This window comes from Sminthopsis crassicaudata, chromosome 3 (genome assembly GCF_048593235.1).
Source record: "Sminthopsis crassicaudata isolate SCR6 chromosome 3, ASM4859323v1, whole genome shotgun sequence".
Lineage (NCBI taxonomy): Eukaryota > Metazoa > Chordata > Mammalia > Dasyuromorphia > Dasyuridae > Sminthopsis > Sminthopsis crassicaudata.
In genome coordinates this window covers 338,407,391-338,434,304 of record NC_133619.1, presented here as the reverse complement: position 1 = coordinate 338,434,304, position 26,914 = coordinate 338,407,391, and the positions used below count along the sequence as shown (strand labels likewise).

Sequence of the window (26,914 nt, the reverse complement as noted above, 5' to 3'; positions counted from 1 at the left end):
CTGCTCCTTACAACATGGATTTGAATTCTCCAGTGCCAGAACCACATAGAGAAAATAAGTTGAGGGGGCAGAAAGGGAGAAGGAGGAACTATTTTTATAAGGCCATTTTCTGTAACTAGAGAATTTCTGTAAGTTTTATTCCACAGCAGTAACCATATTCTCTCATTCTCATTTTGAGAACAACACTAACTTCACTTTCTGGATCATCAGAGTTTGATTCTTCAGCAACTCAAGGGTTGTCCAAAACTCCTGTTCTGACTTGGGAGTCAATATATGCAAATCAAGAACTCACTTGCTTCGGTACCATAGTCTTCAGCAACAATGGGTTTCAGATTGTAGGGTAACAGATTTGCTTCATAGATAAAACCACCATCGATAGTCACAGCATCAGCCTCATCATCCTGAAAGAGATGAGTGAAAACAGCACTGAAGCCCCTTAGCTCTCAGTAAGGAACAGTAGGAACGCATGTAATGGGTAGGTTTGGAAGTCTGAGGACTAGAAAAACCTTAACAGAACTACATTGTCTTTTACCCTGCCTTAAGATAACTGAGAGGATTCAGTGAATCCTGGGTCTTGAGTCACAAAGACCTGATTTTAAATCTAGCTTTAGACACTTACTAGCAGTATGACCCTGAACAAATCATTTATCTCTGCAGCCTCAGTTTACTCAACTGTAAAATAGAGATACTAACAGCACCTATTCTCAGGGTGGTTAAGAGGATCTGGTGAAGTCTTTATAAAAAGTATTTAGCACAGTAGGGATTTCACAAATCCATAGGTCCTTCCTGTTTTCCTTGGAACATAATAGAAGCTAAATATGCCAAAAGTTCTCTCTCTCATAAAGTGGGGAAAAAATCCCCCTCATTAACCTTTCCTGCCTGTAATTTCCCTGCCTTCCATTCAAACAGCATTTATGAAGCCCTTCCTGATAAAAAAAATGGCTAAGGAAATATTAATTTTTTTGGTCTCTGCTCTTAAGAAATCTACAAAGATAGTTGGATATGGAATCGAAAGCCAAAATTTGAATTCAAATCCTGGCACTTCTATTTACTGTAGGGACCTCTCTGAGCCTGTTTCCTCACCTATAACATGAGGGGACTGGATTAAGTAACCTTTAAGGTTCCTTCTTGCCCTAAATTTATAAGCCTTTGAGAATTGATAATGCTAAGTACGTAGGAGTGGGGCAGACATCCTTCTTTTCATTTGTACATCCATTGAATTATTAATTATTTACCTATCGTACCCTCCAAACCCAAAGGGTCCAGGTTCAAATCCTAACTTGCTTTAAATTACCTGGACAACCTCAGACAATCTTGCTTAATCTCTCTAGGGTTTCCTTATCTGCAAAAGAAAGGGGGAGGGGGGAAGGGAAGGAGAGCTAAACTGAGTGGCATCAAAGGTCCCTTTCAGATCCAAATCTATGATTCCATCATCTTTTACCATTTGTACTTGAATGCTTTCTTCACCTAAATTCTCCTCCATCCCTACAAGGTAGTCTAGAGGAATTATTGTGGCCAAAAATAAATAATAGTTCACCTGGCAGCTGAGTTCCAGATAAGGAGCATGGCTGCACTGATCTGGAATACCTCATCTGGCAGGTGCCCAATCACTAGACCCTCCCTTAGCTGATGTCTCTCCAATTTGTCAGGCCTTGCCAAAGCTTGCCCTTTGCTGGCTATTTGCAGATAGCCTTAAAGAAGTCAGGCTTCATTCCATGCCATTACAAGGTAGCAACAGAGCTGGCAAAAATTTTTTTTTTAAATAACTGAGTTGCCATTACATTAAATCATTTCTGGATTTTTTTTTTCTTTTTTTTGCTGAGGCAATTGGGGTTAAGTGATTTGCCCAGGGGTCACATAGTTAGGAAGTATTGAGTGACAGAAGCCAGATTTGAAATCAGCTCCTCTTGATTTCAGGGCCAGCACTCTATGTATTCACTGTGCCATCTCACTGCCCTTTCCCTCTATGTTCCAAGCAGCTGCTTTGTCAGCATAATTCTGTCTCCCCCCTAACCCTCCCCCAAGCCCCTTTTTGAGGAAAGCCCTTTTTCCAGAATTACTGAGAACTAAGAGCTTCTTTGCAGTAGCTAGGTGGCACTACAGTGCACAGAGTGTTAAGCCTAGAATTAGGAAGAATCATCTTCCCAAGTTCAAATCCGCCCTCAGCTCCCAAGCAAGTCAGTTAACTCTGTAGCCTCAGTTTCCTCATGTGTACATTCATCTGGAGAAGGAAATGGCAAATCACTCCAGGATCTCTGCCAAGGAAACCGCAATGGGGTCATAAAGAACCAGACAAGACTGAAACAACTGAACAATAACAAGAATTTCTTAGAGACCCTCATGGAAAGGAAACAAAGTAAGAGTATTGGTGGAGAGCAGAGACAGCATTCTTCCATTCTCTTTCAGGCAGACAGTCACACACCCTCCACCACTAACAAGGGCTTGTGACCTCCTGAGATGGCCTTGACACAATCCATGTGGGAGGTTTTCATGATGCAGGCCAGACTGGGACTGTTGGTGGTCTTTAAGGCTTCCTTAAATTCATGACATTTCTTCAGCTCATTTTGTGATATGGCACACCATCTTACTTGTCGATCTGTAGAAGCCAGGCACAGCCCTAAAGGAGAAAAGCCAGAGGGGAATGAGTTCATGGCCACACTAACTTCTCTCAACCAGGAACAGAGAAGGTGTCCTCTATCCCAGGTCCTGCATCTTCCAGAAAGGAGCTCAGAGAACAAGATCTCCAGTGCTTGCTTGAAAGAGAGGAGACTGTGCCCACCAAATAGTTGAACAAAGCTAGTAACTGGACCTGGATTAATTATCAGCTCATCCAAGCCACAAAATTTAATTTCTGAGATGCCTCACCTTTACTTCCAAAGCTAGGGAAGGACTCAAGGGATAGGAAAAAGTTTTTACTCCCTCCTCTCTCCCCATTATTTTCCTCCTCATCAGTGGTTCTTTTTTTGAAGGCGGGATAATGGAAGGGAGTTGTTTTGTTAGTGTTGCTGTTATTTTTTTCCATGAAATCTTTCAATAGGAAGCATAAAATAAAATATAGAGGATTTCAAAGGAAACCAACTATATTAAATACAGTTAAAAAAAAGTATCTGCAAACCCCAAGTTAAGAACCTTTAACTTAGGGGAAATTAGGTGGAACAATGAACAGATCCTGAAGTTAGGAGGGCCTGAGTTCAAATCCAGCTCCTGACATTTACTAACACTAGACAATTCACTTAATCTTGATTGTTTAAAAAAAAATTCTTACTTACAGAAAGGCTCAAATCAGCTTTTTCAATGTGTTAAGTTAATCTTTCAAGATCCATGGTTCCCGGACTTTAGTCCTTACTTCACTCCCTCCTAAAATGGAAAGGAATGTTATTAAATTAGGATCCAGGCTTTTTCTCTGCTGTTTCTTCATTGAGGTCCAGCTCCTGTGGAAGGTTAGCCTCTGAAGACATGACTGATTGAGATGAACCCTAATCCAGAGAATGTGGATGACTCAAACTATGATCCACAGTTTGAGCCCATAGTGCCTCTTCCTGAGCAGGAGATCAAGACTCTTGAAGAAGATGAAGAGCTTTTTATGATTTGGGCCACGTAGTTCTGATTTGCATCTGAGAATGATCTTTCCAAATGGAAAGAGCTAGGAGCAGGTAACACAAATCTACTGAAACACAAGGAGAAGGGGATGATTTGCCTCCTCCTGAGAAGGGACAAAATTTTGAATATCTGTGCAAATCACCATTTGACACCATTGCTGGAGCTGAAGGCCAATGCAGGCAGTGCTCAAAGGGCCTGGGTCTGAAACACACATGTTGACTTTGTTGATTAAAATCCCAAGCCTAAATGTGATCCAGTTCCTAAATGCAGCAAATGCCCTGAAGCTTAAGTCAAAATATGAAAATAAGGAATATACAGAAGGAAGAATAGGTAACAAGAGCAGGCATAGTAGCATCAAAAATGGGGCGAGGAAGTTCTCAGAACTGTCCATGAATAAGGTGAAAGAGGAGAAGGAAAAGAAACAATTTAGACAAAAGCTGGAGGTGCCCAAGGAGGAAACCTAGCACCATAATGTATTAAACTTGTAGGCCTCACTTTCTTTCTTTTAATTTAATTTTTTTTCTTTCTTTCTTTTTTATTAACAAGGGACATTATTTTAAAAACTGAATTCCAGCCTCCAGGTTGTTTTCTAAGTTTTTACTCTGCTGAAGGTGTCTTCAGCAAACCCATTCCCATAACTTTATTTTCCATGTGGAAACACTTAGTAATAATATATCCAAAAGAGTAAATAAAACTTTGGAAAGCTAGAAAAAGGGCATTCATCAAGTATTCAATTAAATAGGAATTTATTTAACATAAATAGATAACAGATAGATAATAATCTATGTGAAATGGCACAAATGAAACAGTCCCTGCACTCCTTTGGAGCTTAGATTCTAATAGTGGGATTAAACATTCATTGTAAGTCAGACTAGCATAAGAAAAAGTAAGGATGAAGAAAGCATTAACAAGTAGGGATGGAGAGAAAGGAAAGGGAGCTTTCATCAAGAAGGTGGTACCCAAATTAAACCTTGAATTAGACAAGGATTCTGAGAGGTGGAAATATATTCCAGCTAGAGGGAATGCTTGTGAAAATTCACTGAGGTGAAGATGGAGTATAGATGTAACTTTGGCTTCAAGTGTAGAACAGTAGTATACAAGTCTCCTTCTTGGCAGAATGATGATAATGGTACATGCCTGTGCCAGGGAACGTTGGTGTAAGAGCTTGAGAGAAGAGAAATGTGCTTCCTAATTCCATAGAAAATACATGTACTGACAAACTCTATGAGGAGAAATTCAGAGGTAAAGCGAATAAAGCCTGGAAAGAAGCCATGTAGGTGAAAAGCAGGGCTTCAGTATATCCTCAATTTCCAGTTTGGTTTACACTAAAAAGTTTAAAGAATTTTCCTTTGGGTGAGATCAGAGTCTTTTGTATGAATGGAGATAACTTCTTCCCAGTAGGAGAAATTGTTAACTTTAATTGTTAATTGGCATATTTTAATCCATGTAGCTTCTATTATTTCTGCTTAGTATTTACTTGGATAAATGGATTTACTCACTATTCACTAACTATTATAGTCTTTTTCATGATTAACATTGGTCAAGAAGGTCTTCAAATTCAAGCTTGAGGTATCCCTTTGAAAGGATAGTGTGGCAGTGAAATTCAACACAAGTGTTTGCTTCTATTCTCCCCACCTCATTCTTGCCTCAAGAGAGCTCACAATCAATTTGTATTTGCAATTGTTGTTGTTCAGTCATGCCCTGCTCTTTATGACCTCATTTAAAGTTTTCTTGGCAGAAATATTAGAGTAAATGTCCTGTTCTTCTCCAGTTCATTTTACAGATGAAGAAATTGAGACAATAAGGGTGAAGTGACTTGCTAATTCTTACAACTTGTAAATATCTGAGGTCAGATTTGAACTTAGGAAGATGAGGTTTTTGATTCCAGGCCCAGCACTCTATTCACTGTGCATCACTACCACAGAAAGTTCCGTGGGACAATGCACTGAATATTGAACTTGGAGTCAGATGAACCACTGAATATGTAGACCTTTCTTAAGGTCAGATATTCCCAAATTTCTAAGTAGATAAAGGCAAGTACTAGACAATGGAGACAATATACAATAGGTAGACTTTATATAGAGTTTTAAAGTTTACAAAGCACTTTATATGTATTGTCAATTCATTTGATCCTTACTTATGATGAAGTGCCAGCACTATCCCCATTTCATAGATGGAGAAATTTCAGTAGAGAGGTTAATATTTTCCCAGAATCACACTGCTTGCAAGCGTCTAAGGCAACACTCAGTCCCCTGAGTGGGAAATTTTACCCATAGCATCTGCATCTATGCTGTCATAATCAGTTAAGTCTCCACAGCTTCATTGTGGCTTGGATGTCTTTTTTGCTTTGGGACATCATAGGCGGCTTGTTTGTCTCTGGGGTATCCCTATATAGTCCTGGTCCTGGAAAGAACCTCCAACTCCCACCAAATGTTTTTCCAAGTCTATTTATACCAATCCTTAGCCCCGCTTTGGTCACAAGGCTTTTTGAAAATTGGAGTCAGTGTTCCCCAATGAATGTTTACACATATTTCCCAAGTGTCCTGGGAAATTTAATCATCTTTTGATTTTGGATATTTTTATCATAGAAATACTTTACAGGTGAGGGGGTAGCGAGAGACTTGGAGAGTTATTGGGTTAATAAGCAGCAGAGTTAAGATTCCAACTGGGATGGTGTGACTTCAAGTTCAGGGCTCCTTTATGGGTACAAAGTATATACCAAGTCTGCTGGTAGGGATACTCTTTCTCCTGTGTGGTTCTAGAAGCACAAAGATAAAGTCTGTTGTTGTTGGGTTGTTCCACTTCCCCCCCCTTTTTTTTTCTACACTCCATTCGAACCATCTGATTGTATAATATTACTTTATAAAGGAAAGGTTACACTTGCTTAGATTACAGCTTATTTTAGAATCATATAATACTAACTTTGAAAGGAACTTTTCAGATCATTCAGTCCAGCCTTCTCATTTGACAGATGAGAAAGTTAAAGGCCAAAAACATAAAGTGGCATTCAAAGCCACCCAACCCCAAATGCCAAAAACAAAAATTTCCTTTTCCTTCCCTTCCCCTTTCCCTACCTCCTTTCCCTTCTTCCTTCCTTTCTCTTCCTCTTTTCCTCTCCCTTCCGTTGTGCTATCCTCTTCTAACTAGGAGAACAAACTAAAAGGCCGCTAAGTGCCACAGCTAAGTTGGAGCTCTGGGCTTGAAGTCAGGAAGTTCAAATCCAGCTTCAGATACTTACTAGCTGTGTGATACTGAGCAAGTAACTTAATGTCTGTTTACTTTGGTCTTCTCAACTGTAAAATGTAAAAAAAATTTTAAAAATTACAGCATTATCCTCCCAAGGTTGTGAGGATCAAATGAAATAATATTTGTAAAGCTCTTAACACAGCGCTTGACACAGAGTAACCATCATATAAATGCTTATTCCCTCTCTTCCCTTCTCTTGCACTGTGATTGTCTCATATCAACAGTTCTGCAGCAGGGTAGGAATGGGCAGGAACGTATAGATGTGTAGGTTACTCTCAGACTCATCAGAGTCCGTAGTTAAGGCAAATCACCAAGAATTTTTATTTGCTGTTGATCAGTTCTGTCCAACTTTTCATGACCTCATGTAGAGTTTCTTAGCGAGGATACTGGGCTGGTTTGCCATGTCCTTCTTCAGCTCATTTTACAGAGGAGGAAACTGAGGCAAACAGGGTTAAGTGACTTGTCCCGCTGGTTAAGGTCTATAGTTAGATTTGAACTGAGGAAGATGAGTCTTTTGAATCCAGGCCTAGCACTCTATATACTGCACCACCTAACAAGCAGCTATTAACTGCTAGGTTAAATATTGGAGACACCTCTCCCCCCTCCAAAAAATAAAGCATTAAGATCTGTAGGAGTTCACATTCTAATGAGAAGTCATACACAATTGAAATGACTAAAAAATATTATGAAAAATTCAACTTAGAAGCTCCTCAAATTGGTCAGGGAAATCCCCAATGAACTATCTACATCAGTTTCCCCACCCTCATGCTTGTTCTTTCATTTAGTTGAATTTTAGATGAGATTCTCCAGGAAAGGTTTTGGGGAAGCCTTACTTACTTCATTCAGCAGCTCCTTCCCAATGTATATCTTAGAGTGAATTACTACTGCCAATGGCTACTCACATCTGCATTATGGTAATTATTACTTTCATTTTCTGAAAGTGATGTCTTCTGATTGTCTCCAAGTTATGGGGAAATGTCCTGCTTAGGCCTTATACCCTGCACTAGCACGATTTGTTAGGATTTTAAGTTTTCAGAAGTTCTTTCCTCATCAGCTCATCAAGGAGGGGCAGGTTGTTCCAGTGTTTTAGTATGTTAGTTTTGGAATATGAAGAGCTGAGCTGAACTTCAGCTCTGCCATTGTTATCTGTGTGACCTTGAATAAATCACTTAAATGCCTCTGGGCCTTCCTTTATAAATCAAGGGCATTGGACTACATGATCTTATCTCTAAATCTCTATTTCAATTTTTATTATTCTCATTTTTCAGAGGAAGCAAATGGGGCTCAGTAAGGTTGTAAGTGATCTGCTCATGTTCATAGTGATCATGGCAAAACTGAGGCTTAAACCTGGAGGAGACTCTTTAGCCAAATGTTCTTTTTCACTAAACCACACAACTGGGAAGGAAAGGACTACAACAAGTAGAAATGGCAACAGGAGATTAGAGACTTTAACAAAGGATAACCAGCAACAGAAAAGAAGTTACTATTGAGGGGGCAGCCTATTTGAATAGGGGATCTTCCCAGACTTCTTGGAGCAAGATAGAGTAGAGAGTGAGGTGGGCAAGCCTGAACCTCATGATGAAGACATTTAATTGCACTCGACTTGTGATGGGGAAGGGAAGAGGACTGAGGATGGGAAGAGTAAGCCAGTTCTTCACACGGAAATCTCTTAGAAGAAAGATCCAAGGGGACAGAGCTTAAGGAGGAAAGCAGCCCAGGGCACCTTGTTTTCAGTAATTAAGCCTAGTGAACTTCAACAAGGAATTTGCTGTACATAATTTATGGTTCTTTTGTTTCTCCTGTCAATTAGGGGATTTCTGTCTATAATATGGGATTGTTTACTTTATTCTTTCTGTCTCTCTGTCTCTGTCTCTATCTCCACCTCTGTCTCTGTATCTTTGTCTTTCTCGTCTCTTTCGGTCTCCATCTCTATCTCTGACTATCTCTCTCTGTTTCTGTCTCTATCTCTGTCTCTCTTTGTTTCCTTCTCAATCACTGTCTCTCTCATAGCCTCTCTATGCATACAAAGTAATTTCCTTAGTGCCTACCCACTTTGCCCTCCTGACTTTCCTTGACAGAAAATTTTATTTCCTTATTGATTCAGGTAAGAAGAAGATTTCTGCTGTTTCTTGTTCCATGTTTTGTTTTCAGTGGAGATTACAGAAACACAGATTGTTCTTTTGGGGAGGCGTTTGGGTAGCTGCTGATCATGAACAGTGTCGACAGGTTTCCTTTCTTCACTATGGTCCATTTTGGCTTTTGACATTCTTGAGACATAGTCATTATCTTCCAAAAGTCGAACATGATTACATCCACATGTGTACTCTTTTTACTGATATAGACGACCATCTTTATACGCCTTAGGAGAAAGTGGAACTGAAAAAATTATTTAAAAAAAATTTAGAATTCTTCAAAGAAAATTATTAAAATGTTCTTGTCCTTTGACCCAAAGAGCCTACTCTTAGTAGATAAAGAATAAAATGAAACTTCCAAAGGATCTATATGTACCAAAATACCACAGTAGCTCTAGAGGCTCTTATCTTCTTGGTGGATTAAAATTGAAAAAAATCTTTCCTTCTATTGGGTAATGATTAAACAAATTATAGGATCTGTAGGTGATGGAATATTCACATCCATAAGAAATAATAAAATAGACATTTTCAGAGGAAACTAGAAAGGTATTTTTGAACTGATGCAAAGCAAAGTGAGCAAAACTAGGAAGATAAGCTATATAATGGCAGGATTATGAAGAAATTTAACTTTGAAAGACTTTAGTATTCTGATCAATGTAGTGATAAAAACCTCGAGGTGAAATATGCCACTCACTTCTTCTGAGGAAATGATAAATTTAAAAAAGCACAGAGACAGGAGCATACATTTTTGGGTGTGGCCAATATAGGAATTTATTTTTACTGCACTATACATATTTATTATGCAACTCTTATTTATTTTATTCAGTAGGAGAGGGGCAGTGAAAGGAGCAGATTATGATGCATGTGAAAATAAATATTTTTTAAAAGAAAGTCCCTCTATATGAATAAAATATTATATAATGAAATAAAATCTTTACAAAATATTTTATTTTTATCCTGGTAAAGACTGGCCAACAATCAAGTTATTGTGCATCATATATCACTAAGTAGAGTCAAAGTTATCAGCGATTAATTTTAGAACAAAAAGAAGCCAAGGCTTTAGTCACCATAATCCATTTTGATCAATCATAATTTATTCAGTGTGTTAGCTGATCATACAAAATTACATTAAACAAACACAAAATACTTTACAGGTTTATATTGTTTATTCCCTCCTCTGAAACTACCTGTATAACACAACCTCCTTGGGCCTCAGTCTTCTGTATCTGAAGAGGATACACTCTGTGATCTGTAAGGTTCCTTCTGCTAAGAGCCAAAGATGCTGTACACTTGGCTGACATTATAATTTTTCCCCCAATAGCAGGATGCCATCGAAAGCATGTTGGGTTGGGTTGGAAATCAGAAAAGATCAGTTCAAATTTTAGTTTTGTCACTCATAGCCTATGTGATCTTGGACAAGTCCCATGATCTCTCGGTGCCTTATATAGAAAATAGAGGGTTTACCTTTTGAGACTCTTCTGGTATTAATTAATAATCTATGATTCCATGACCCCTTTTAGAAGGCTAGCCTTCCCAGCATGATGAAGACCCCATGTCAAGCATCTCCTCGGACATGTGTTAGCTTTTAAGCACTGTGTTCTGGGTAACCTTTCAAGGTTATAAATTAGATAAACTTGTCTGTGCTTAGCAGAAGGAATTTCCTACAACAATGATATCACGGGTCTCTCTTCACAGGCTGCCTTTGAGAAAAGTGCATTTTCAGAATCACTGAGCACTAAGAATTTTCTTGGAGCAGCCAGGTGGCACCATAGTGCACAGAATGCTACGCCTAGAGTCAGGAACTGATTGCAGATCTTGGGCAATTCACTTCACCCTGTTTGCCTCAATTTCCTCACCTGTAAAATTAATTGGAGAAGCAAATGGCAAACTGCTCCAGTGTCTATGCCAAGGAAATCTGAGATGGGGTCACAAAGAGGCAGACACGACTGAAGTGACTGAACACCAGCAACTTTTGAGATCAGTCCCAAAGTGGAACGAACACCTCAGGTAAGTGACCTATCTATCTCACTGCCCAGAGTCTAGATCATTTCTTAGATGTTAGGGAAAAAATTTCTTCTGGGACATAAATCGGATTGGATGGTTACTGAGCATCTTTCTAATTCTGAGATTCAATAATTCATTCCATGATAATAAAAGAGGCAAAGTAATCACAGCACTAAACTGAGATCTAGAATAGCCTTAGCGAATACTTTTGGGCCAACTTTATTTTTACAGAGAACAAACTGAAGCTTAATGTATTCAACATTATACAGGTAAATAAGTATCAGAGGACAGCCTAGGTTTTCTGACTCCACAATCTGTATTCTTTCCAATGCAGAATGCTACCTTTTCCTTTAGCTGTTCAACTTCTAATGTTTCCTATCTTTACTCCAACTAAGAGGCATTAAAAGGCCACATTGCCCATCAGACTGTTAGGGAAAAAAATCCAACAGCCACCCAACAAATTTGATGATGCTGGCAAATGACCAAATGTACAGAGCCACTGATCTGGACTACATCCTATGGACCTGGTCTAAAATCCTCAGTGAGAGTGAGGAGACCTCACTAGTAGTCATGGACCTGCCCCTAACCAGCTGCACAATCCTGAGCAAATCACATAAGGTTTCTCCACTTCAATTTCCCCATCTATAAAAAGATAAAAGTAGATTAGAAAAATTCAGGGCTTCTTAAACTTTTCCACTCATGGCCCTTTTTCACCCAAGAAATTTTTCATGGCCCCGAATATAACAGGCATATAAAATGATTCAATCATAATTTCATGACCCCCACATTACAAGATCCCAGTTTAAGAAGCTGGGGACTAGATGATCAATAAGAGCCCCTTCTGATCTATGATTTTACAATTTAACTATTAATCCTGTGCCAGTACATTTTCATCTCTGCATTCCTGGGAAAGAATTTATAAGCTGTAAGAATGAACAATCCATGACAAAAGGCCTGAATCCAAGAGAAGAGGAAGTACATCAATGGGAGTGACAAAAGACCTGAGTCCAAGAGAACAAGAAGGAAAGCAATGGGAAACCAAGGTATCTTGAGGAATCTTACAGATAAGAGTATCTTCTTTGGATATCAGGGACACTTGGATCCCTGATCATGTCATTGTGTGCATCTTTCAGTTTCTTTGAAAGACTATTTCCTAAAGCTGATACCCTTCTAAGTATAGCCCAGAGCTGTAAAGCAGAAGGAAGAGTTAATGTATTGGAAAGATGTTGAGAATAAAAGGAAGAAGAGACTGATATTGGTGATGGTATTTTAGGGTTGGGTTTAATACACTTACCTAAAAGCCCCATTGTAGCCATAGTAGTTTTCTCTGGTACTAGAAGCACATTTATCCAAAATTGGTGAGTATCGATTGCCAATACATAAGGCACAGAGATTGGAAGTAACATCAGCACCAGGAGCACAAGATTCACTGAAGTATTTATCTACACAGAGAAAAGACAGTGGTTTCTACTTGAATAATATGAGTGCTTCCTTTTATTTCCCATGTTAAAAGCCTCTATTTTAAATTACATAATTGCCCCAATTAAATGAAGATGTGATCATAAGCCCAGAACCTGAAATAAATCAGAGGTTCAGAGATAAGGCAACATTGCAGGGAGAGAAGGTGACCCCCCCAACACACAGACCTGATGGTGATTTTTTTCTTTTTTAAAAATAGTTAAAATTTCATAAAAAAACCCAGAAAAAGACAGAACATGGTAAGTAAAAATATATATTGCCATGTGCCCAGCAGAATAACAATATTCAATATATTTCCATTTCAATAAAACAAAGAAGTCATATTTATGACTGTCCATTTTTTTTGTTCTTGCTTCCATCTAGGTTATTCTTTTGTTCTTTACTGTACACTTTTTACTTTATTCTTTTTTCAGATGGTGATTTAAAAAATCACTCAAGGCTCCTATTTAGAAAGTCAATTCATATACCACACCATAATCCAGGTACATTGGTGACTGCTTTTCTCCTTCAAATGTGTCCTTGATATGTTTTAACCTGATTCTACACGTATAGAAATATTTAGCACTCTCTACCACCCAAGGTAACGAGGGACTTCACAGTGTAAATTTCCTGAAGTCTCTAACAATTAGAGAAAATCAAACAAATAACTTCTTCAAAGAACCAGCTTACCAAATACACAGGAATGGGTTTGGTTGTATATCAGACCCATGGGAATGTTCCAACCAGCACTTCTGCCTACTGCTGTGTGGCAGGATTTCTTGTGTTTCAGTGAATTCCATGAGAGATCAGTACCTGACCTAACAACAGCCACAGCATAATAACCTTGAAAATAACAGACACAAAAAAGCAATAGTTAGCATTATGAGCCATTCCAGAAAGGGCCATTTGATGCCACTAGACCAAACTTACTTCATGCCTTGGGGAAAACAGATATATAAATGTCCTCAGACTTATAGGAACCAGAGCATTGGAAGAACCTCAGTCTTTTACTTAATTTCTCATGACCAGAAAGTTATCCATACTACAACAAACTCAGCAAGTAGTCATCCAGACTATTCTCAAAAGACTTTCAGTTAAAGAGAATCCTATTATTTCCTAAGGAAATCTCTCCCATTAACTATTTGTATTCAGTCATTTATCAGTAATATCTGACTCTTTGTGACCCCATTTGGGGTTTTCTTGGCAGGGACACTAGAGTAGCTTGAGTTTCCTTCTCCAGTTTATTTTATAGATGGAGAAACTGAGGTAATCAGAGTGAAGTGACATGCCCAGGGTAACACAACGATTAAGTTGTCTGGCTGGACTTGAACTCAGGAAGATGGACCCAGTGATCTATCCTGTGCCACCTGGCTAACCCTTCCATCGCTGGGTTTACCAATTCAGACTCACCCTGAGCAGGTTTATTCACACAGTCCTTCCCATGACTCTGTCCATCCTTAGGTGCTGAAAAAATAAAGAAGCCAAAGGAATGAATCTTCCATCTGCATTCACTAAATATCAGGTTTTCTTAAGCATGAGTGCTTACACCACTACAATGTCATTCCATTCCATTCCATTAAGGAGAATCCATTCCATTCTATTCAGGAGAATCTTTGATTCTCCACAGTTTAGAATAACATGAAAAATGAAAATTCATTCCTATTCAGCTAACTTTGCTTCCATTTTGATCCCACCCTTAGAGTGTTCAAATGACTCAGGCCCATATTTTCTTTTTCTTTGTGCTTTTTGATCACTTCAGGGTTTATTAGAACCGTTGCATACCAGAAACAAGATATAGCATATGAACCTTTGTTATATATTTATATATGGTATTTGACCTTTGCTATGTATGATATATATATGTATACATATATATATATCATACATTGCAAAGGAAAAAAAAAGAGAAGGAGCTAACCTGAGCTCTATCAACTATCTCAGGGCTATAAATGCTTAAATGATTATTAGTGAGTCTAATTTATTCGTTTGCTATTTCCCACCCTTCTTCTGCTGCCCTAGTGAGAGCTCTGCATAAAATCTTTTGTTTAATTGCTATTTTAAGAAAGATTATATTGGGTCATCCTGAGATTATTTAAAGAGCCTCAAAAATAATAGTTTTTCTTTGTCTTTTTGAAAAAGTTTCTGTTAAGGACAATATGCAGTTTGGGGTATTTTTCTATGTATTGGGTATTTTAAAAGCAAACTGATAATTGTTTAAGTTGTGAACTTATTGAGACAAAATAAAAAGGGAGGCCAGGAAAGCTGTATTGAGACCTGGAGGAGGATCTGTAGAAGAGCATCGTGCTCAGATTGAAGCCAGTTTTCCCTCTGAAAGACCTTCCTGGGACCCCAACTCCCAGCAGGGTGGTGCTGGGCTCTCTGCTTATCACAGATACCTTCTCCAGGGTCTTAAAGCTGCAGCCAGAAAGCCTGACATGACCAAGATTTCTGAAGTTACTCAGGGTGCAGAAGAATCCCCGGGAGCATTTATAGAAAGGTTGTATGAAGCTTACCGAACTTGTAGCACAATTGACCCAGAAGCTCCCGAGAACTATAGATCTGTGAAGTTAGTCAATCTGCTCCAGACATATGCAGAAAATTACAGAAGCAGGAAGGTTTTGAGGGCATGAATATCTCTCAACTAGTCGAGATAGCTCTGAAAGTCTCTAATACTTGAGACACATCAGGTAAAGAGTGTGCCAAGGCAGTAGTGGCAGCCATGAGAGAAGCAAACAATTTCCCTGGGAGTATTTCCCAGCCCCGTGGGCGGCAGTCATTGGGCTCAGACCAGTGTGCCTATTGTAAGAAAACAGGGCACTGGAAGAGAGAATGCCCAAACCGAAATCGTCCCAGGAATGTCCTTGCTCTAGAAGGGACAGGCTGAGGCGGCCCTGGTTCTCTTTCTCTCTCTCTAGACCCCCGAGAACCTAGGGTATGCTTACAAATTGGGGGTCAGCCTGTTGAGCTCCTGGTGGATACTGGAGCTACATACTCTGCTTTAACAAAACCTTTGGGTCCATTATCTCCGAGATCTACCTCTATACAAGGGGCTACTGGTAAAATTGTTTCTTATCCCTGGATTACTGAGCCATCTAGGACGTGGCACAGTAACCCACTCGTTCCTGGTTATGCCAGACTGCCCAGACCCATTGCTTGGTAGGGACTTGCTTCGAAAACTTCAGGCATCTCCTTTTCTGAAGACCAGGCTTCTCTAACCTTAAGTCCTCCTAGTCCGAAACATCTTCTTAAAGCTCTCCAATTTGAACATATCTTAGTGGCTTCCCCTGCTGCGTCGCCCTGTCCTGCTCACTCCCCTCTTCTTTCTCAGCTGCAAGCTGATTTCCCTCAGGTGTGGGCAGAAAATAACTCTCCAGGTCTGGCTGCTCATCATGCACCGGTGGTGGTGCAGCTTTTGGCTACTGCCTCTCCTATTTCTGTTAAGCCGTATCCTATGTCTAGGGAAGCGCTCCTAGGTATTTCTGTTCACATTAACCGATTGAGAGAAGCTGCTATCTTAGTAGCCTGTAAGTCTCCTTGGAATACCCCTTTGCTTCCAGTTGAGAAACCTGGGTCTTCGGACTATCGCCCTGTTCAGGATCTTAGGGAAGTTAACAAAAGGGTTGAAACTATTCACCCCACTGTTCAGAATCTGTATGCTTTACTCAGCTTGTTACCTCCTACACATTCCGCATATACTGTTTTAGATCTAAAGGATACTTTCTTTTCCATACCCCTTGCGCCTGTCAGTCAACCTCTCTTTGCTTTTCAATGGATAGATCCCCAAGGGGAATTCTCAGGTCAGCTTACTTGGACTCGACTGCCTCAGGGCTTTAAAAATTCTCCTACACTGTTTGGAGAAGCTCTCCATCTGGACCTCCAGCCCTTCCACAAGGAGCATTCTTATTGCTCCCTGGTCCAATATGTAGACTACCTTCTCCTTGCAGCCCCTGATGAGTCTCTTTGCTTGAGGGCATCCCGTGCCCTTTTGGGACTCCTTCAATCCTTAGGTTACAGGATCTCGGCTAAAAAGGCTCAATTCTGTCTTCTTGAAGTGTCTTATTTGGGGTATGTTCTCAAGTTTGGACAACGATCCCTGTCTTCTGAAAGTATCCAGGCTATCCTGTCTATTCCAGTCCCCACTACTAAGAAACAGGTTTGAGAATTTTTGGGAACAGCTGGATATTGTCGCCTATGGATTCCTTCCTTTGCTGAGATAGCAAAACCTCTTTATTCTGTCACAGCTGGACAGGGTCCCCTTGTGTGGGGCTCTGAGGAGCAAGCTGCCTTTGATTGTCTCAGGACCGCCCTTACCAAGGCCCCTGCCCTAGCTCTTCCCGATATCACAAAGCCCTTTCATCTTTTTGTGGCGGAAGCTACATGTATTGTGAAGGGTGTTTTGACTCAAACTCTTGGGCCCTGGCGATGGCCTGTTGCATATCTCTCTAAACGTTTGGATTCGGTAGCAGCTGGGTGGCCCCCCTGTCTTAGGGCCATAGCAACGACTGCCCTCCTGGTAAAGGAAGCTGACAAGCTTTCCTTGGGCCAGTCTCTTTCTGTTTCAGCCCCTCACTCTGTGGAGGCTTTGCTCAGGTCTGCCCCTGACAGGTGGCTCTCTAACGCTCGCATTACTCACTATCAGGCCCTGCTTCTCGACCACCCCCGCCTCCCTTTCTCTAACTCGTCTGCCCTGAACCCTGCCACCTTGCTCCCAGATCCTAGTTCTGACCCGGTCCCCGTGCATGACCGCTTCCAGCTCCTTGAGGAGTCTCAGTCAGTAAAGCCTGATCTTTCTGACGTCCCGCTGAAAAACCCTGACCTGATCCCTTTTACTGACGGGAGCAGTTTTGTTGTGAGGGACACACGTGTTTCTGGGACAGCAGTGATGGATTATCCTTCTCTCTCTCCCCTTTGGTCTTCTTTCCTCCCCTCTGGGTCATCTGCCCAGAAAGCAGAAATCGTGGCTTTAACTCAAGCCTTGTGCATAGCAAAAGAAAAATCAGCTAATATCTATACTGACAGCTGCTATGCCTTTGCAACAGCTCATGTCCATGCCTCTCTTTACAAAGAAAGGGGCCTGTTGACATCCGCTGGGAGGGAAACTAAGAATAAGGCAGAGATACTTTCCCTGCTAGATTCTATCTGGTTCCCCTTCTCTGTTTCTATTATTCACTGCTCAGCTCACCAAACTGGTGAGACAATGGAAGCAGTGGAGAATCGGGCTGCGGATGCAGCAGCTCGCCAAGCCGCCATCTCCTCCCCCACCTCTTCCTTGCCTTTGGCAATCGCTCCCCTTCCTCCGGTACCTGCATACTCCCCTTCAGAGGATTCTTTGGCTTCTCAGAGGGGAGGTCAGAGGGAGGGAGCTTGGTGGTACATAGAGGACAAGATTTTTATTCCACAAGCATAAAGCAGAATGCTGGTGAAGGATTTGCATGATTTCACTCATTTGGGTGAAAAGAAAATGCATCAGTTATTGAGCAGATATTATATAAAGGATGTTAGCCAATTGATCAGAAGTTACATTCATAGGTGTAACACTTGAGCTAGAGTAAATATGCAAAGAATTAAGGTAGCCCATGTGGGAATCAGGCTTAAGGGACACATCCCTGGGGAAAGATGGGAAGTAGATTATACTGAGGTACAGCCATCAACAGCTGGGTACAAATACCTGCTAGTTTTTCAGGTTGGACAGAAGCCTTCCCCACCCGAAATGAAACAGCTCTCACAGTGGTCAAAAAGATACTAAATGAGTTACTGCCCCGCTTTGGTCTTCCAGTGGCCATAGGGTCTGATAACGGGCCTGCCTTTGTTGCCAAAATATCACAAGGCATAAGCAAGGCCCTGGGCATCGATTGGAAGCCCCACTGTGCTTACCGACCTCAGAGCTCTGGACAGGTAGAGAGAATGAATAAAACACTAAAAGAATACCTTACAAAGCTCGACTTAGAGACTCAGAGCTCTTGGGTCCCGCTCCTGCCATTTGCACTACTGAGGAGTAGATGCACTCCCAACAGAATGGGTTTAACTCCGTTTGAAATTCTGTTTGGGAGGCCACCTCCGATTTTACCCGTGGCCAGGGAACATATAATGGCTGAAGTTTCTAACTCCTCCCTTATCAAGTTTCCACAGGCCTCACACAGGTTTCACACCTCGTATGAGAAGCCCTTCCAGTTCCCTTCTCTGAACAAGCGCATCCGTTCCAGCCTGGTGATGCAGTCCTGATAAAGACATTTTCTACCTCCCGCCTGAAACCCAGGTGGAAAGGAACTTATCCTGTGATTCTCACCACGCCCACAGCTGTTAAAGTTGAATCAGTCCCCGCCTGGATTCACCACAGCCCAGTGAAACCCGCGGTCACCACAGAGTGGAAAACAGAGATTGGTGACGACCCCCTGAAACTGAGACTGATCCGTTCCTCCGGTGCTTGATTTCCCCCAAAGACTCTGGGTGGGAAACCCTGGGAAGATTAATCCTTGTATTTACTCTGTTATTTTGTGAGTGCCTAAATTGTCTGTATATCCCCCCTAAGGGCTCCTTTCCCCTTTCTCCGTTTCTAGTCTGGAAGTGCTATTATGGGATTTTTCTTAATTCTCTTCCTCCTTCCTTTGTTTTCCAAAGCTCTGGGAAACCCTCACGCCCAAAGCCCAGATGGACAATGACCGTTAGAGACCTTGCAGGAGGTCCCTCCTTTTCTGCACCTACTACTCAGGCTCAGAACCCTCGATGACAGTAGATCCCTCCCTGGCTCCCTGCTTCTACTTCAAGGTTCCTACAGACCCCCGCTCCGACTTCGCCCTGGTGTTGGGTGGTGCTCACTCCCAGGAGATGACTCCTTTAGGATGACCATCCAAACCTTTGACCAGCAGACCCAGACCACAATGGAACCCCCCCCCCCCCCCCCGCATTATCCTAATGATCCAGGAACCGTCCCACCAGAAGTGGGAACAGTCCCGAACTCTTACCCTTTGTTCCCGAGCAGGAAGCACGTTCGAATTCAGCCACTACCTCCTAGTTCAGCGTAAAGATCCGCCCCCATCTAAGCCCGTGGGACCTCTGACTGCTTTACTAGTCCCACCTAGGACACCAGTCCTGGCTGATCCTTTTCTGCCTCCACCATCCTTAGCTCCACAGACCCCTGCTCTGACCCAAAGTCCTATTATTCCTGACCCCTTAGTCCCGGTTGACAGACCCCCTGAATCCTTGGTTCTCACTCTATGCTTGATTTGTTGCCCATAGTGCACTCCTTTTGAACTCCACAAATCCCCAGCTGGGCCATGATTGCTGGCTCTGCTTTAACTCTGAACCCCCTTATTTTGTGGGGATTGCCCTGACAGACTCCGTTCCTGGAACCACTTCTCAGTCTGACTGTACCTGGGAGCAGCCTAAAATCACTCTTGGGAGTCTCCAAGGTACAGGAACCTGCTTGGTGGCTGCTTCCATGAGTCTTTCTGACCCTCTCCTCCAGTTCTGTAACCCCAGGTCTTTGATTAATATTTCAGCTTCCTCATCAGATGTTGCAGTTAGGTATCAAGCCCCTGAAGGTTCATGGTTTGCCTGCAGGGATGGCCTGACCAGGTGGGCTTATTCTGCCCCTCTCCTCAGAAGGCCAGACTCGTTCTGTGTCCTGATAGCGGTATTCCCCAGCCTGGCTGTCCTTCCAGGAGGGGACGGATGGAGCCACTTCCGGTCCCAATCTTCCCCCATGGAGACAATCAGACAGAAACGGGCTCTGCCGTTCCTTCCCCTCTTAGTGGGGTCGGGCTGGCAGGCACACACACACATACACACACACACACACACACACACACACACACACACACACACATTCAATAAATTTAAGTGCTTCTTTATCACCTCCAGGACCAAAGATAAAAATACTGTGTCATTCAAAGTCTTTAATAAGCGTTACCTCTGTATCACCCTCCTCAATTTTTTCTTTTTATATTCAACATCTCTGTCACACTTTCTCCTTGCTGCTCCATAGAGGAGACACTACATATCCCATCTTTGGGCATTTTCACTGCATGTCTCCAGTACCTAGAATACTCTCTCTGCTAATCTCTACTTCCAGGCTTTCTTCAAGTCCTAAATAAAATTCCATCTTCTTTTTTTTTTTTTTTTTTTTTTAAATTTTTTATTTTATTTTATAATTATAACATTTTTTGACAGTACATATGCATGGGTAATTTTTTACAACATTATCCCTTGCACTTACTTCTATTCAGATTTTTTCCCTTCCTCCCCCAACCCCCTACCCCAGATGGCAAGCAGTCTTATATATGTTAAATATATTACAGTATAATTTAGATACAATATATGTGTGTAGAACCGAATTTTTTGTTGCACAGGAAGAATTGGATTCAGAAGGTAAAAATAACAGTTTACATTCATTTCCCAGTGTTCCTTTTCTGGATGTAGCTGGTTCTGTCCATCATTAGTCAATTGGAATTGGATTAGCTCCAAAATTCCATCTTCTACAAAGATCCACCCTCCAAAAAGTCTAGTGCCTTCCCTCTGTTAATTATTTCCAATTTTTCTGCAAATAGCTTGTTTGTATATAATTGCTTGCACATTGCCTCCTGCATTAAACTGGAGGCCTCCCTAAGGGCAAGGATTATCTTTTTTCTTTGTCTAGGATTTGGCACAATGCCTGACACATAGTAGGCATTTAATGGATATCTATTGATTGATTAACACTGCTTCTTAGAGTAATAGAGGTAGTGTCAGTTATTAAAAGTGTAAGGTGATGCTACTGATTATGCACAATCTCTGTCACAATTTTTATACGTCTCAAATTAAGCTCTCATAAACTCCAAGAGTCTGGGCCTGAATCTTAGCTATGTTTTCTACATAGTTATCAGAGTTCAAAGAAACCCAAGAAAGCAAGTAGTGTCCAATTCTTTCACTTTCTAATTGAAGAAACTAAGACTTTGAGAGGAGGGGTGATTGGTCAAAAGTCACATAAATAAGACTAATCTTTGAACTCAGATTCAACTCTAAATGTGGTGCTTTTTTACTATAACCTACAGCTTCTCCTGGCCTCTAGCATTCTGCATAACCATATGTACTCAGTTTCTCTTTGTTGGACTGAATTGTGCAAGATTGCTATAAAGATCCATGTGCCACCCTTGGTCCTGATGTCATAGTTCACTGAAACCTAGAGGGAATCACATACCATCTACATTATCCAAGACGGTGCTGTGTTTCACAAAAGCAACATCTCCTTTATTCTCAGCCAGGCATCTACAAAAGATGAAAAGCAAGTGAGTATTAAGATTCTCTTTCTTGAAGAGAATCTTTTCCAGAATCAAACAATTTTCTATTATAGAAGTGTGGACTTTAAAGCTGGAAGGGCCCTTGGAGGACTTTGAGTCTAATCTCCTCATTTTCCAAATAACAAAACTGAGGTCCAGGAACTTTGAGCAAACAAAAGCAAGATTCCAACCCAAATCCATTGACCCAGGAACCAGTGATTAGTGATTAATTATGGAACAAAAAGAAGTCAATGCTTTAGTCACCATAATCCATTTTGGTCAATCATAATTTATTCAAGATACTACTGATGATACCAAGTAAAATGAAGTAGTAAAAACATTTAAATTTCTATTATCAGAGCACTTTCCCCCAAATAAATCTAACAGCATTATGAACCATTTAATAAGAACAGTGGAATTGCTTCTCATCAACAAGTGTTTAAAAATTTGGAAAGATTTTAATTCAAAAGCCTCTTTGTGAGATGACTCACAGAAATTTCCACTTCCTCATCTGATGTAAGCCACTATGGGGGTAAAGGAGGGTGAGGTGGGAGAGAAAATTGAGAAGGAAGGTGAAAATATTTCCATTCATCACATTTTGGCTTTCAGATTTGGAGTTTTACCTTTAAATGTTCTCCTTTACCTCTTAATCATTCATAAAATTAGCTATGGAACTATATTTTAAAATGTGGAAACAATACCTGCAGAGCATCAGGATGACTAAAAGCAAAAACAAATTGGAGACAGCCATTTCCATATTTACATGACTTCTCTATTTGGGATTTGATACCAAAACTAGATTTGAACTTTGTTTCATATTTTTGTTTATTAATAGTTTTGTTTCCTTGTCTCTGTAGACACCTTCATGTTATCCAATTGTTCATAATGGGCCAAAGTATATAATGTTAGTAACAACAATATACTTAATACCATCCACAGTATTAGTCAAAAGAAGAATTCTGAACTAAGGATAGAGGCGATCACAAAAGATAAAACGGGTATTTCCTGTTAAGTAACTTTGAAAATCTTTTGCCTAAACACAATCAGTATAACTAGGATAAGGGAAGAGGTCAATGGGATGAAAAAAAGTAATCTTTGCATTTAATATCACTGACATGGCTCTGATATCCAATATTTAGAGGGAACTAATATACATATATAAAACCAAAACCCATTGCCCATTGAATAAGTAGTCAAAGAACCTGAACAGATATTCCTCAGAAGAATTGCAAACCATTTTTAACTACTTCAGATTTCTCTAAATCAATTTGCAGAGAACTTAAAACAAATAAAAGCAAACAAAATACTTCTGAGGCTTCACTTCTAATGCAGGAAATTGGTAAAAATATCCAAAGATCAGAATAGACAATATTGGAGGAGTGATGGGGAAATGAGCACACTGATTTATTGTTGATGGAGCTGTGAATTTGTTCCATTCTTCAAAGAAAATTACTAAAATGTTCTTGTCCTTTGACCCAAAGAGTCTACTACTCTTAGTAGATAAAGAATAAAATGAAACTTCCAAAGGATCTATATATACTAACATACCATAGTAGCTCTAGAGGCTCTTATCTTCTTGGTGGATTAAAATTGAAAAAAGTCTTTCCTTCTGTTGGGTAATGGTTAAACAAATTATAGGATCTGAAAGTGATGGAATATTCACATCCATAAGAAATAATAAAATGGGACTTCCGGCCAAGATGGCGGCGTGGAGGCAGACAGCTGCTTGAGCTCCTCGTTTTCTCTCAGAACTTACTTCATGACAAGCCTCTGACTTAATGCTTGACCCAGAAAGAAATCCACAAATCACCAAGAGGAGACATCCTTGAAAGTCGCCAGAAAAGGTCTGTGTTTGCTCGGGGGAGGGTCAGTCAGACTGGGCGCAGACTGAGGACAGGCAGCCAGAGCGAGACAGGCAGCTCACACAGCTCAGACCGGAGGGGGAGGGGTGTGATCTCTGCCGTTTCTGAGAAAAGACTTTTGCCCCAGTGTGGATGCTCCGTCTTGGCAGCAAGCCTGGAGCAGCGGAGAGGGTGTAAACACCAGAGGTGAAGATTGAAACCCCAGAAAGCCAGCTTCTCTCAGAGCCCGGCCACCCCCAACCCCCACCTGGACTGACTTGGTGCGTTCTCAGAGCCTCAGAGCACAGACTCAGTACAGTCATTGCTGTTCTGTTAGTGGCTCTCTGCTGCCCTACCCCCAGTCTGTAGAGGAAGCCCATTAATACCATCCAGCCCCATCCCCCCCAAAACAGACCAATTGTTTCTCTTGTCAGTTTGTTTTTACAGGAATGGGTTTGGTTGTATATCAGACCCATGGGAATGTTCCAACCAGCACTTCTGCCAACTGCTGTGTGGCAGGATTTCTTGTGTTTCAGTGAATTCCATGAGAGATCAGTACCTGACCTAACAACAGCCACAGCCTAATAACCTTGAAAATAACAGACACAAAAAAGCAATAGTTAGCATTATGAGCCATTCCAGAAAGGGCCATTTGATGCCACTAGACCAAACTTACTTCATGCCTTGGGGAAAACAGATATATAAATGTCCTCAGACTTATAGGAACCAGAGCATTGGAAGAAGCTCAGTCTTTTACTTAATTTCTCATGACCAGAAAGTTATCCATACTACAACAAACTCAGCAAGTAGTCATCCAGACTATTCTCAAAAGACTTTCAATTAAAGAGAATCCTATTATTTCCTAAGGAAATCTCTCCCATTAACTATTTGCATTCAGTCATTTATCAGTAATATCTGACTCTTTGTGACCCCATTTGGGGTTTTCTTGGCAGGGACACTAGAGTAGCTTGAGTTTCCTTCTCCAGTTTATTTTACAGATGGAGAAACTGAGGTAATCAGAGTGAAGTGACATGCCCAGGGTAACACAACGATTAAGTTGTCTGGCTGGACTTGAACTCAGGAAGATGGACCCAGTGATCTATCCTGTGCCACCTGGCTAACCCTTCCATCGCTGGGTTTACCAATTCAGACTCACCCTGAGCAGGTTTATTCACACAGTCCTTCCCATGACTCTGTCCATCCTTAGGTGCTGAAAAAATAAAGAAGCCAAAGGAATGAATCTTCCATCTGCATTCTCTAAATATCAGGTTTTCTTAAGCATGAGTGCTTATACCACTACAATGTCATTCCATTCCATTCCATTAAGGAGAATCCATTCCATTCTATTCAGGAGAATCTTTGATTCTCCACAGTTTAGAATAACATGAAAAATGAAAATTCATTCCTATTCAGCTAACTTTGCTTCCATTTTGATCCCACCCTTAGAGTGTTTTCTTTTTCTTTGTGCTTTTTGATCACTTCAGGGTTTATTAGAACCTTTGCATACCAGAAACAAGATATAGCATATGAACCTTTGTTATATATTTTTATATAGTATTTGACCTTTGCTATGTATGATATATATATGTATACATATATATATATCATACATTGCAAAGGAAAAAAAAAGAGAAGGAGCTAACCTGAGCTCTATCAACTATCTCAGGGCTTTAAATGTTTAAATGATTATTAGTGAGTCTAATTTATCCCTTTGCTATTTCCCACCTTTCTTCTGCTGCCCTAGTGAGAGCTCTGCATAAAATCTTTTGTTCAGAGCCTAGAGAGAGTCAAGCTAAAGGAGAAATATTCCCCCTACTTACTGTAGCTTTCTGCTAGGACAGGCACCAAACCACACTTGCCAGCAATGTAAACATATCCTCCATCAGTACTCATGGCATCAGCTTCCCCTTTCTGTGGAGGCAAAGTAAATCATTACAAAAACATTGTTTCACGGAGCCTAGGAGCCCTTCATCACGCCTGCCATCATATACACTTAGTGACAGGGTGATTGACTAGGGAGAAGGATGGGAAGTGTAGGAACTTAGGTAGAGTTTCATATGAGAAAATTACCTTGAATATCAACCTCATATAGCAGACCACAACTTTTAAAGTTATTTCTAAGGCTTCTGGCATCATAAACTTAGAGCTGGAAGTGATTTCCAAGGTATTCTAATTCAACCCCCTCATTTTATAAAAAAGGAAGAAACTCGACAGTCTAGGATCCAATACAGGAGACATAAAACACATGGTTTCAAAATATTACATTTTATAAGTACAAAGCTTTTACTGCAGGAAAATCCCACTCTCTCTAACATGGGAAAGGGGGGGGGGATTTCTTCTATACTAAGTGAAGGTACACAGAGAAGGGTACAATTCTGTAGTGGGCAATAACACGTCTTTATGTGCACATAACAATGAAAAAAACATAATTTCATTGAGGCAGGGTATAAATTTTCCTGATGTTATCTACAAAGTACAAATTCTTTGACTCATCTCTGTCCTTATCACCACGCTAATAACACACTAGGGATGTCTAAGGAGACCCAGGCTTTTTTCTCAAGCACAGATTCCCAGGAGCACCCAAAAGCATTCACATATTAGTCTGTGACTATACTGAGTTCCTGGTCATGCAGGAAGGGACTCAAGTTGAGTGGCACAAAATGGACTGTCTAAATAAGGACAGCCATACACTTTGCTCATGGGAAGTTGGTCTTTAATGTAATTCCCTAACAGAGTAGCTCAGATACAGAAGAAATACTGTGATTATTATCATTTTTTATCATCTTCCTTCTGTGGAAGGAAATTCCTACTTTGAATTAAAAGAGTTTAGAATTAGATGTTACTTTCAATATGACCTATACCAAACTTTCCATTTTCCAAGCAAGGAAACTAAGTTCCAGTGAGCCAACAATGTTTTCAGTCACACAATTGATGGAACTATTAAACAGGATTCTGATTCTCCTGGGTTAAAGAGCCCCAAAACACTGATGCTGTACCAAAATGGGAGCACCTACCATTATCTTGACAATGCAATCTTCAGAGTTTTCTCCTACTGCACATTCAATGACTCCTCTACTGAACACACTCCATTCATCACATTTTTTCTTTTCATCATCATTTACTGTGCACCACGTCACCTTCTTGTCCCCTGAGGGATGAATCTTGTCTAGGTCATGACCTGGAAAAGAAGTTTAAACCATTAATCTATCTTTAAAATGCACTATGCAAAAGCCTGAGCTATGACCAGTGAAAGAAGAAATGGCTTTCTGAAGATTTGATCTTTTGAGTTTATTATGTATGGTAATACATTACAAAGTACATACAAACAAAGACCAGCGTCCTCAACTTAGGTCTGGGCCCTGAAAGCAAGGGTAGTTAG

General features: G+C 40.7%; 2 protein-coding genes and 1 pseudogene across 2 annotated transcripts in view; 1 reads left to right on the top strand and 2 right to left on the bottom strand.

Moving 5' to 3' along the window:
- LOC141562104 (inhibitor of carbonic anhydrase-like) overlaps nt 1–2,666 on the bottom strand; it is an 82,535-nt gene extending 79,869 nt beyond the window's left edge. The window contains 2 exon segments of the mRNA XM_074302113.1: nt 293–401; nt 2,433–2,666. Of these exon segments, the coding sequence (XP_074158214.1) occupies nt 293–401; nt 2,433–2,651 (328 nt within the window). The 5' untranslated portion in view covers nt 2,652–2,666.
- Nucleotides 2,667–3,350: 684 nt separating this feature from the next.
- LOC141561671 (ran-specific GTPase-activating protein pseudogene) lies at nt 3,351–4,064 on the top strand (annotated as a pseudogene).
- A 5,986-nt stretch (nt 4,065–10,050) lies between these two features.
- LOC141562103 (serotransferrin-like) overlaps nt 10,051–26,914 on the bottom strand; it is a 29,900-nt gene continuing 13,036 nt past the window's right edge. Inside the window, exons 8-13 of the mRNA XM_074302112.1 lie at nt 26,550–26,713; nt 25,356–25,446; nt 13,851–13,904; nt 13,131–13,283; nt 12,277–12,424; nt 10,051–12,169 (exon numbers count right to left, since the gene is read on the bottom strand). Of these exons, the coding sequence (XP_074158213.1) occupies nt 12,136–12,169; nt 12,277–12,424; nt 13,131–13,283; nt 13,851–13,904; nt 25,356–25,446; nt 26,550–26,713 (644 nt within the window). The 3' untranslated portion in view covers nt 10,051–12,135. The remainder of the gene's footprint in view (nt 12,170–12,276; nt 12,425–13,130; nt 13,284–13,850; nt 13,905–25,355; nt 25,447–26,549; nt 26,714–26,914) is intronic.